The sequence below is a fragment of the Xiphophorus hellerii genome, chromosome 24 (genome assembly GCF_003331165.1).
Source record: "Xiphophorus hellerii strain 12219 chromosome 24, Xiphophorus_hellerii-4.1, whole genome shotgun sequence".
NCBI lineage: Eukaryota > Metazoa > Chordata > Actinopteri > Cyprinodontiformes > Poeciliidae > Xiphophorus > Xiphophorus hellerii.
Genome location: NC_045695.1, coordinates 3,984,011 through 3,996,632, shown reverse-complemented (window position 1 = coordinate 3,996,632; position 12,622 = coordinate 3,984,011). Strand labels below are relative to the sequence as shown.

General features: G+C 40.3%; 2 protein-coding genes across 3 annotated transcripts in view; one reads left to right on the top strand and one right to left on the bottom strand.

The window, feature by feature from the left end:
• Nucleotides 1-1,440: 1,440 nt before the first annotated feature.
• Nucleotides 1,441-7,223, top strand: LOC116715516 (tubulin alpha chain-like). The gene is made up of 4 exons (XM_032555935.1): nt 1,441-1,566; nt 4,007-4,229; nt 5,227-5,375; nt 6,056-7,223. The coding sequence occupies exons 1-4, from the start codon at nt 1,564-1,566 to the stop codon at nt 7,028-7,030; spliced, it is 1,350 nt and encodes a 449-aa protein (XP_032411826.1). The 5' UTR covers nt 1,441-1,563; the 3' UTR covers nt 7,031-7,223.
• A 2,522-nt stretch (nt 7,224-9,745) lies between these two features.
• Nucleotides 9,746-12,622, bottom strand: part of LOC116715515 (inactive dipeptidyl peptidase 10-like) — a 65,031-nt gene continuing 62,154 nt past the window's right edge. For both annotated transcript variants that reach the window (XM_032555934.1, XM_032555933.1), the window contains exon 27: nt 9,746-12,448. In XM_032555934.1, coding sequence (XP_032411825.1) covers nt 12,320-12,448 — 129 coding nt within the window. In that variant the 3' untranslated portion in view covers nt 9,746-12,319. The remainder of the gene's footprint in view (nt 12,449-12,622) is intronic.

Below are 12,622 nucleotides of genomic sequence, written 5' to 3'. Positions count from 1 at the left end.
GCTAAAGGCTCAGGAGGACTCTGGAGGCCGGTTTGAGGATTATGGCCACGTCGACCATCAGAGACGATGGCCTGGTGAGATGTCTGCCGTGAATTTCAGTCGGTCGTGATGGATGGGAAAAGTTCACAAAGACTTTCACTTTCGCTGTGGCACCGAGTGTTGTAAACGCCAGCAGAGAACGGAGCACTTCAGCCGTTGTAACCCTGAAGATGTGCAAAGCTTTCTCTTCTGAGTTGGACCTGGATGCTGTTTAACAAAGCAACATTAAAAAAAAACTGGATTGAAAATCAGTGATAAATCAGCTTCCTGCAGAGTTACTGATCAGAACCCCCTTTAACGATTACAAGAAAAAGCCTCAGAAATAGAAGATAGAGAAGAGAGGTGAACTTCTCTTGAGTTTAATCCTGATTTTATTAACTTTTCTCTTAAAGGGGACGTACAAAGGCTACCTGCTTAATTTTCCAGCTGCGTTCACGGTCCTTCCTCCCATTCTAGAACTCGCTCATAAATCCATGTCGAACCTTCTTATTTATCCTTTCGAAAATGGGCTAAAATGCCAATTTCCAATGAAGTATGGGAATTTGATTACGTGGCTTTGACATAAAATATATTTCAGGGGCCCGAACTGTAACTTATGGATCGTAATTAATGCGCTTTGTAAGCAGAAGCAGTCAGGAGGGAACCGCATGAAGAACACGAGACACAAACGTAAATGATTAGGGCGCCATCTAGTGGTTGTGAAGTGAATTACAGGACCAATAAACGGTCGTTTTTATATTTGCATTTTAAATATCAAATGTACTTGCTATAAATATATAGTACTTAGCTATAAAGATTGATAGTTTTATATTGCTTTGACTGTTTTGTGAACAAACGAAAAAAATATTTAGTTTTGTAGAAAAAATATTTTTATCACCCCCCTGTCATTTTAATATAGTTAAAATGACAGGGAGCAAAATATTACCTTAAGTAGTTTCTTATTTTTTGCTTTTAATATTTAAGACTTTTTTGTTTTCTGATCATGAAACACATGTGTTTGCATCTCTACTTACTAGATTATGTATTTATCTTTGAGAGTCCTTTAAAACTAATTTCTTGCTGGTATGTTTTTTAGGAAATATATACTTTGTAAAAACTGACGTAAAATCAGAATTAGGACTACCAACATTTTTTTCCCCCCCAATTTGCTAAGAATAATGAGAGAGAGAGAAAGAGAATTTTATTCAGGCAATTTGTTTTACTACTTTCTTCATTGTGTGTTCAGGGTTCAGTTTTGTTAAACCTTTTATCACAGAAAACCACATTTTACTTTAAAATCTGAACGTTTTTACCGCCCATTTTATTATGAAAAGCGACCAGGAAGATTTGGAGAGTGGAAGAAAGTTGCAGCTGTCGCCGGCTCCGCCTCCTCCGCCCTCCTTCCTGTGCAGCTATATAAAGGTTTCACCACCCCACTCTGACAGGACTTCACTCACAAAGATCTCCTTAAGGTTGCACTGTGAGAACCAGCCTGTCTAAACTTCTCCTTCTCCCTGCTCCCCCCCGAAAAGGACAAAAAACAAAATGGTGAGTACTTCCTCATCGTCGATAAAGAGGTCTTATCGTCAAATCGACAAAAGGGGTCCGTGTTCAGGGCTTCTTTCTTTTTTTGTTATCGAAAGTTTGAAATGTGACTCACTGTTTCCTGCTTTTACACTTCCTTCCCAAATTTAGCCTCTCGTCTGAGCTTCTCTGTTGCCTCGACAGGCTGCGTTGCAAATCAGTCCAGCAGGCTGCCAGTCTGCAGAGGTTAACCGTTTCCATATGTGGACTGCTTGTCGGCCCGGGAATGCTGCTTGCTGCTTGCTGCGGCTTTGGGTTGTTTACACAACGCAGCTGAAAATCAGCTCGGTACACAGAGAAGCTTTCCTCTCAATGAAATCCACAAAGTCGGACTTTGACTCTGCGGCATGAGGGCGAGCCGTTCTAGTGTTTGGAGTTTACACAATGCTGTTTCTCTCTGGTCTTAACCAACAGGCCCGTGGCGCTTGAACGACCTCATTTAGTGGCATATGAAGCACAAGTTTACTCTGATTCTTTGTATTTTTATTATTTTTACTGTGCTGTTCTGTGGGAAACTCACCAATAACCCCCTGTAGCTCTTTTCCCCTTCCTGTGTTGCACAATGCCCCACTGTGTTTGCCCTCCATGTGTGACCTCGTTTCAGGCGGGACCAGATAGACGTAGCAGATGACTCCCTCCACTCCCTCCACTTCTCTTAAAGGCTGATTCAGCGCAGCGTGTTGCAACAGGCAGCCACACCCACATCTCACTTAAATCTGCTCAGGAATCACCACATAATGATTTAAAAATAAAAAATAAAATCTGCACAGAAACTCTCTCTGACGCTCTGCGCTTGCTGGAACATGTGATTAGAGGTTAGTGGGTTAAAGCGGCGCTCTGTGCGCAGCGACTCAAAATAGCTGGCTGCTATTGCCAAACTTAGCAGCTGACAAGCCCTCCCCCTGTTTTAAAGGGGACCAGCGCTCAAAACGACAGCTTTAAAAGTGATCCAAGAGGCTTTTTTTGTTTGTTTGTTTTGTTTCTCGAACCAAAATGGGGAAACGATTCCCATCAGCAAGGAGACATCGGAAAGAATTTCGCCTCGTTGTGTCACTGTCTAGAACAGAGGCTAAAGATGGCAGCCGCAGTCATCGTTAACGCCGAGGTTTGGGATGCCTGAGCTGCGAGGTATGACTGGCGTTTTGATTGCATTTCCACAAGCGGTCGGCACATCGAGGCGCTGATCTGCCTCCGAACGAACTTTCCTTTCAAACCCGTTTCAACTGTTCTGCTCCGCCCTCACCCTCCCCACTGCTACACCTTTACAACCAGCGCGCAAAAATACTTCAGCAGGGCGTGGAGGCCCTTTGGCCCCTGCAGACATGTTGATGATTTTGTTTTGACTTTGGCGTCACATCCGTGCAGGTACGGCTGACGTGTTTGATTGCAGATAGAGACCGTTGTTTGGAGACCTTTTCATGTCACACACAAGCCGCAGTGTGTTTCGTTTGGATGTGAACTATGTGGCAGAAAGTGAACGCTGCATTTCCCCATGAATAAAATGGCGGTGGCAGTATAATTCTCTGGCATCCTTGTTGGAATTATTTTTCTTCTTTTTTTTTTTTATTTAAAATTTTTTTTAATTTGGCAAAAAACGAATATGGTGCCTTGTCTTGAACATATCACGACAACTAGAAAACAAGGCAGAGGTTGGTTTTATTTTTGTGCTTAAATGCAGTGCGTTGTCTTGGAAACATCATTCCCACATCAAAAAAAATGGTGGTGGCAGTATCATTCTGTGGGGTACTTCTGATATATGCTTACATTTTTTTGAGGTTGTGGAACCGTGTTTTTTATTTTTTTAAATTTTCCACTCAAGATTACATTGAACCTGTCAGTCCCCACCATTGGATTTAGTTTTGGACTTTGACTAGGTCATTCTAAAACATGAATATCGTAGCTCTGGTTCTGAGTTTACAGTCCCTGTGCTGGTGGGAGAGGAAACTGTGACCCAGTTTGACCTTCTTCTATTTTTTTTTCTGCATCATGAGCATCCACACAGCATGGTACTGCCACCACCATGCTTCACAGTCAGTGTTAGTTTTCTTCCACACGGTTTGTATCGCACTCAGTCTAAAAGGTTTGATTTCGATCTGCTCTTTTCATAGCATGTTCTCGCATGTATTTTCAGACTTTAAATACAGATTCTTATAGCTTCCAGCGTTTTAAAAAAAACCTTCAGTCGGTATAAATACTTTAGCGAAGAACTCGTTTGCCTGCAGTGTAAACTCCACCCTGTTTTATGATTTTTTTTTTTTTTAAGCATTCAATCGACAGTTTAATCGAGTTCAGACACGACTGGCTGAAATCTAATTAAAAATTCAGCTTTTTGGCTTTTAGTTTGCACTAGAACCTGAAGCGCTCATCTGTTTATACTGGATCCCACCCTGTTGTCTTCCCTCAGAGAGAGTGCATCTCCATCCATGTTGGCCAGGCCGGCGTCCAGATGGGCAACACGTGCTGGGAGCTGTACTGCCTGGAGCACGGCATCCAGCCCGACGGCCACATGCCCAGCGACAAGCCCACCGGCGGCTACGACGACTCCTTCACCACCTTCTTCAGCGAGACCGGCACCGGGAAGTACGTTCCCAGAGCCATCTTTGTGGACCTGGAGCCGACCGTCATCGGTGAGGCCTTTCACTGCCACACAAGGCGTGTTTAGCTGCAAATCGTTCCCTTTTGTTGTGACTGAAACCAGTATCCCAAGGTGTAAAGGAACAAATGTTTGTTATTGAGTGAAACAAAAGGCAGAGGGTGGAACCGTCAAGAAGCCGTTTTTTTTGGCAGGGAGGGGAGATTAATCTCAGAAATACCCCAGGAAAAAGCCTGAACATTTCCCATAATTAAAAAGGGGGGAGAAAAAAAAAAAGAGAGAATTCTGAGTTTGAAAAGTCCAAAATTCGAAAGAGAAACACTTCAGAGATTTTGGGACTTGTCTCAGAGGTTTTCCAGAAAATGTTCGACTTTTGAAACTCAAAACATCCTTGAGAAATGTTACTTTTCCTCGTTGACTAGCACCTCAAACCATCTTACTTTAAATAACGTCACTCCAGGATGTTGTCTTTTCTCTTTATCCTTCTTCCTCTTCTACTCTAACCTCGCCTCTCTCCCTTTCTTTTCTTTTTCTTTTTCCGCTTCTTTTCTGAGAGAGATTGTTCTTCATAGATGTCAACTGGAGCATTGTAGCAAAAACCACAATGCTCCACTTGTGAAGCATTGTGACTCGGCCCACAGCTCTCAGTGACACACTTTCCGGACGGTATACTTAAAAAAAATAAATAAATAATAGCTCCACCCACTATTAAAATGGTAGCATCTTAATAGATGTTACAATTACAAAACTCATTAAAGCCATTAAATTAGCTCACACCCCAAAGAACTACCACACTCTCCAAATTTTGCATTAGCTCCACACATTTCACTTTGTATTAAATGAATTGAATTTACTTGCTTGCCCCTCCTACATCCACTCATTACTCCACACTTCCACTCCCCTGCAGCGTACAATGTGCTAGTCATGTTTCAGTCACATGGTTAAAGAAGCATTTGAAATGGCATTGAAAGGCAGTTTGGCACAGTACTAACCCTGTCTCTATGGTTTTTTTTTTTGGTTTTTCTTTTCAGACGAGGTCCGAACCGGAACCTACCGCCAGCTGTTCCATCCCGAGCAGCTGATTTCAGGAAAGGAGGATGCTGCCAACAACTACGCCCGAGGCCACTACACCGTCGGGAAGGAGCACATAGATTCTGTCCTGGACAGAATCCGCAAACTGGTAAGGAGAATAAAGCTAACGCAATATTTATCACGGGGCAAAAAAACAAAACTAAAGATGCTGTCAGCCATGGAGGTGGTTTATCACACCAGCGATTTGAATTGACCTACAAATCTAGATTTTGAAGTCAAAGACCAGACATGACATTTGATAGGCTGTTAAGCCTTGAAAACCCTCCAATGTAGGTAAATTAAGAACAATTCTGGAATGAGAAGTGGGGAAAAATGATTCCTTAGCAATTTTCATTACTACTTGACGATGCTTGCTTGCCCCAAAGAGTTTGAGGCAATCATTTTTCCACATTGAACCTTGTTGATTTGGATAACTTCGTAGGGAATTAAATCATTTGAAAATCTGCACTTGGTTTAGGTACAGCTGCTGTACCACTTTAACTAGGACACTCCAATCTTTTAGCCTACTTTATGTTGTAAGACATGTTCTGCTTAATTTAGTTTTTGTAAAACCTTTAATTGGACTTTTTTGTAATGGTGTGACGTCTTGGCAAGTTCTTCTTCACAAAAAGTGGGTTAGTCTCAAGGTAGAAGGTATAAGAGTAGAAGTCACTTTTAAAGGGAGTTTTATATTCAAAAGCACAACTTTTTTTATTCTGATTAAAATTATGATAATTTATAAACACATTTTCCAAGTCTTTCATTGTAACTTGTAACTGTCTTGTTCAGTCTGACCAGTGCACTGGACTCCAGGGGTTCCTGGTCTTCCACTCCTTTGGAGGAGGAACCGGCTCTGGCTTTACCTCTCTTCTCATGGAGCGGCTCTCAGTAGATTTTGGCAAGAAGTCCAAGCTCGAGTTTGCCATCTACCCAGCTCCTCAGGTCTCCACAGCTGTGGTTGAGCCCTACAACTCCATCCTGACCACCCACACCACTCTGGAGCACTCCGACTGCGCCTTCATGGTGGACAACGAGGCCATCTACGACATCTGCCGTAGGAACCTTGACATCGAACGCCCGTCATACACCAATTTGAATCGCCTCATCAGCCAGATCGTCTCCTCCATCACCGCCTCCCTGCGCTTTGATGGAGCGCTGAATGTAGATCTGACGGAGTTCCAGACCAACCTGGTGCCCTACCCTCGAATCCACTTCCCTTTGGCCACCTACGCCCCAGTCATCTCCACAGAGAAAGCCTATCACGAGCAACTCACTGTGGCGGAAATAACCAACGCCTGCTTCGAACCAGCCAATCAGATGGTGAAATGTGATCCCCGTCACGGGAAGTACATGGCCTGCTGCCTTCTGTACCGCGGCGACGTCGTGCCGAAGGACGTCAATGTGGCCATCAGCAACATCAAAACCAAGCGCAGCATCCAGTTCGTGGACTGGTGCCCCACTGGCTTCAAAGTGGGCATTAATTACCAGCCTCCGACTGTGGTTCCGGGTGGTGACCTGGCCAAGGTGCAGAGAGCCGTGTGCATGCTCAGCAACACCACCGCCATCGCAGAGGCCTGGGCCCGACTCGACCACAAGTTCGACCTGATGTACGCCAAAAGGGCCTTCGTCCACTGGTACGTCGGCGAGGGGATGGAGGAGGGAGAGTTCTCCGAGGCCAGGGAGGACATGGCCGCCCTGGAGAAGGATTACGAAGAGGTCGGCATTGACTCCTACGAAGAGGATGAAGAGGGTGAAGAGTATTAAAATGAGACGCATTGGAGAATGCTCATCCATAGCCTGAACGAGTGCTGACCTGCCGTTAGTGGCCGTTTGCAGACAATTGGTTAAACGCTGTAAAATGGCAGTTTAAACGAGCTAAATCCCATGGTGTTGGGTTGTGTCAAAAACCCAACACCAGAAAATGTCTTTTCTAATAAAGCTGTTTACACCAACATCACATGTTTTACGCATTTCTTGATTTTAAAACTAAAATGACTTACCTTTTTTCTTTTTTATATATTTATCTTTATAAGACAGAAAACTGTTTTTAAGAATGAGCAAACTATAATATGATGTTATTAGTATAATGAGGAAAAAAATAATTAGGTAACAGCTCTCTGGACGAGATGTGGGTATTTGGCCACAGGATGGCAGCAGGCTATTACTATGAAAAGGCGATTAAAGTATGATAGAGACGTAAAATCCACAAAATTAAAGACCAAACATAGAATTAATTGCATACAAAGCATTACGGATGCCATCAAAATTCTACATAAGCACTGAACTGTGTAAAATTAATTTTCACTCCATATAATTTTAATAGTACTCATAAGAAATGACCAAATATCATGAATAAGTGAGAGTGTTCTTACAATTACACGCATTAAAATGTGTCACATTTGTTATGGCTCACCGAGGTAATAATCAGCAACGAGAATAAAGTTGATTAAATGTATAATATAATGTATATTGGGCAATGCTACTACCGGAACGTCACTAATTGTGTGGCCCTGCATACAAACGCCACACAAACACATGCTAAATTATTAAGACAACCGATTTAATGGAAGCTTAGGTCATGAGGAGGGTGCGATATCTTGTGGTGCCACCTGTTACACATAACCACAAAGCTACATAAAAGTATAAAGTTTTTATTGGGAAATTATTAGTGCTGCCTTGTACTTTTCTGTCTTTTTTTATGCCAACCATCTGAAGACTCTGCTAGAGTACATCTTCTATCTAAAGTTTCCCCCCAAAAAGCAGAAATGTACGTTTTTCCTGTTTCCCGGCGAGAATTTCCGAAACTTTGAGCTGCTGGCGTTTCTTCCCCTCCTCTGAAGACGGAGGCCTCCATGTTGGTTCTGTAATTGCCTCGGTGTAATTACGGCCCAGTTGGAGCGGAGTCTCTAGTGTTGGCCGTGGGATTTAGAGAAAGGCCGCGAAGGACAGAAGGGAAGATAAATGCAGCTACAGTTTACTGAGTCGCACTTTTACTTCCTGGCCAGACAGCTTTGAGTCTCAACTTAAGGTTGGTAGAGTCTAGAACAAGCTAATTAAAGCATTTTGTACAAGTGAAAGCCATCTTCAATTTTCTTGGAACAAATTCTAGCTCTTACTGACAGCTAGCATAGCATCTTTAGCCACATAAAATAGTGTCTGGAATACTAAAACTAACTATTTACTGTATCTTAATAGATTGTTATACTTAAGATATTGGATATTGCTGCTATCAGAGCTGGTTGGTGATGTACTTTGGCATTCTTAGAAACATTAGAGGTGATTTTATATAAAATCATCTTTATTGAGTTGTACATCATGTTATAATGTTATTCCCTCATAAAAAAAAAAACAAATTAAGTCATATTTGACATATGCAGCATTTTTATAACATCTGAATGTAACACTTTCAGTTATTTCAAAAATATATTTTTTAAATTATCTTGCTCAAAAACTTTCTTGAGAATTTTAATATGCAACTCGAGTTTTGTTAAACCTGTTCATGTGACTTACACAGAGGGAGACTGAGTGCCTTTTATTTTGATCGTCCTTTTGCCGCTTCCTGTGTTTTATTTTGCTAATCATAAAACGCAGCAACTGCTCTTCTGATTTCGGTGTAATGAGGAACAGCTGCGAGTGAACAACTTGGTGGGAGTTCAATAAGAAAGCAACCGAGGCTTCAAGGTATTTAGTGTTTCATTGTCGGCCAAAACATAATTCTGTTGTGAAATTACAAATTTGCATTACAAATCCTGCCCATTGAGTAGATTTTAGAAAGGCAATTTTTCTAAAGTCCTTAGTGTTTCTAAGTGAAAGGTGTACAAAAACTGAAAATGAATGACTAATGAAGTTCAGTTAAAAAAATATTTGTACACTTTACCATTGCCTGGGTTGGTTTGCTACATAGTGTTTATTCCTGTTGTATGTGAAACTTTTCTACCACACTTTCTCCTCCCACTAATCATTGAATTAACATGTCTGAATGAACAGGAAGTGTTTGTAACACTGATATTTAGTGTGGGCGCTCATGTCTGACTTCTTCCTAATGACTATGTTGGTTCTAAAATGACCATGACAAAACGCTGGCTCACCGAGGACATGGATAATATTCTGACTTTTCTCATACATCTGGTTTTCAATAAACTATAAGCAAAACTATTTTCAACCACACTTTTTCCTTACAGTCAACTTTCCATAAATAATTCTGTTTATTTATCTCTCTTTTTCTTTTGCCCAATACATAACCCTTCTGTGTTAAAAAATAATTTCCCTTTATGACTGATCTAATTTTTTTTTTAAAAGAAAGAAGAGGAATGTCTTTTTATTTTTTTTTTGTTAACCTTTTATTAAAAAAATTCTGATTTGAATTTCTGAAATAAATGGCTAATTTTAATTAGCGTGGCCATGAAGAGAGGTGTAACCGTGGAAAAACATGATTTTTAGGTTCTTTATTTGCACCGATTTAAGTAAAAACAAAAAATATGAAACTTTCGTCAATCTTTAATAAACAGCAAGACAAAATAAAAAAACAAACAATCTTATTCATCCAAAGCCTACAGCAGTTTCCAGACTTAATATTTCCAAAGAAGGGTGCTTCTCACCCCTCGCCCCCATATGTAGGCATACAGATTTGCCTATGTGGGTGTGAATCAGCCATTTCAAAATGGGAAAAAAAAAAAAAAATTTTGAGTGTCCACATGTAACTGGTCAGGACCCTCGCCTCCGCTCCAGTCATGGCTGTAACTGCAGCATGGTTGTTTACTTCCTGGTGTTTTTCATATGGAAATGAAGCTCCGCACGCAGAGAGGACGTCGTCGAGGACACTCATCCTGTGATCAGTGGCTCTCCTGTGAGGCGGTCGGTAATTGTGCGGCTTGCTCTCTTAACCACGATGGCACAGAGCGGTTCACTCTGCTGCTGTGGACACTCGCGTTGCTTTTAATTGCAGAGCTTCGTGGGCTTGCGCTTTAACTAGGAAAAGGACGGAGCCCTCGAGGAAGTGCGCCAACTCTGCTGGAAATGTTCACCGCACGAACAGGAAATTAGGTTCACAAGCAAAACACTGCTTGAGTTTTGACGTTGGAGTAATTAAGGGGACATCGGGGGACTTGATAATAACAAAAGAGCTTACACGAACTATAAAAAAAACGTTGAGTTTTACAGCAAAATATGTAAGATTGTCACCTGGACTCAAACGAAAACACCACAAAACTGGTGTGACAATAAATATCTATTCTTAGAAGTAATAAATCTGTACAAACACCTAGAAGACTGTTAAGAAAACACACATTAACCTCAAAGATTACACATTTAGTTAGCGCTGATGCTGTGTACAAGCTGGCTGAGATGCCCCACAATAATGTAATAATAAAAATAATGTAAAAAAAATAAGAATGAAACTTTCCACCCGTGAGCCAGGTTTAAAACGCGTTTTAAAAAAATATAAGATTAAAATGTAAAGCGGGTCCAAACTGACATTAGAGTAATGCTTTAAATGTTTTGTACTTTTTGTTGGAAACTGAATGTTTTTGAGGTGGACGGTGTTTGTAGTATAGCATTTTTTCTTGTAGGGTTAAATATAACTAGATTAAAATCTTATGTACTCAGTATTTTGCATTACAAAAAATATTTAAATGTCTGTAGAAAAAAAAATACTGCCATGACAATTTAGTTTTCAAATGTCTGCTGATCCATAAGAACAATAAAAATGACAGAACCTGTTCTCAAACATTCCTGAAATTGATTATAGTGGTTTAAAATGATCATTGAATTGTGTTCCTAAATTTTAGAGGGAATTCTGCGTCGTAGAAATGAACATTGGACTAATTGCAACTGTGTTTCTTTTTCAGACAATAGATTTTTAAATTATACATTTGAAAAGTAAAGATATGTAATTGTAATTGTAAAGAATTGGATTGGAATGTCAATGGTTTAGCAAAACTGAACACAGAAAACGTATTCTAGAAATAGCATGTCATACAGCAGTAGTCTTTAGTCAGAGGCTTCTCCAGATTTGATGCAAGACTGACTGCTATCAGAGGAGTTTTCGGCCGACAATTCACAATGATTGTTTAAAGCTACTAATATGAGTTACGAATTTAATTTCACTTTGGGATAAAAACAAAAAAGTATTGTGAAGTGCAAAGGTGTAATGTCCTATTTCAGTGAAAACATATTTCTTCATAAGCGTTATATAGTTCAAATTTGTTTCCATCTTAATTTGTGGATGTTAAAGAAAATCATCAAACCACAAAAACCTGTTTTTAAAAATCATATAACAGCCAGTTTCATGTATTTAAATTCAGCAAATTTTGAGTGAACTTGACGCTAAAATACAACACCCAATGATGCTCCACCGTACAAATACTATCTCAGCATAGCTACTCTGTGACCATAAATAAACGCAAAACAATCCTAAACTTATATATCATTTATGTTTAAAAATTAAAAAAAAATCCAAAATGCTAATAAAAAGTGTCAAGGCAATCCAAAAGTTTACAGAGATTTCTGTTTTTTCTTTGTTTTTTCAAAGTTTTGGTCATCTTACTCTTCTTCTGCTTCTGAAGTTGTCTTCAATCATGTGTACAGCGCCCCCGTGAGGAAACGTAAGGAAGTGACCTCAAGAGAAAAAGGCCTGATTCTTGTACTTTCAGAAGATTAGTCGATTAACATTTCATTCCAATTTTAGTCTTTTGGTTCCTCTTCTTTGAAAAAGGACCTGAAGACACTTATTTCTGTTTATTCTACTGTAAAAAATACTTTGGTATTGGATTTTTAAACTAAATAAATCAGAAAAATCTTACTAAATTGATGAATTATCTTGAAGGGGACAATGTTTTTGTTGTATTAGAGCAACTTCGGCCTTAAAATTCCCAGTCGGGTTGATAACAACAGTCTGGCTAACAACACTGAATGTACAGCTGCTGGACTGTGAGAGCATATTGGATATGTCTGATATATCACACAGAAACTGATTTTGTCCATCAAACGTGGCGCTACTGGCTTAGAACAGACACATTTGGTCTTCCGCACATGTTAATAAACCCCGTCCTCCTTTCACTCGTCGTCCCGCTGTTCAAGCAATAGTGACGTGTCAAGCAAGCAGCCCCTGAAATATCCAATTAGAGAGTGAGTCAGCTGAATCCGGCTGCGTGTCGACAGGAAATGGCCTTCGTCCGGGTAGATCTGAGTTCGGCAAGAAATGGAGAAAAAAAACAAAACAAACAAACGAATTCAGTCACAGCCTTTTCTGCCCAGTTCAAGAAACTTTAAAATACAAACACGAGGCGTTTCTTCTTCTATTGTTCTGTTCAAGGTTTATTATCGGGAGATCTTCACAAAATGTCCTGTTTCCAAAAG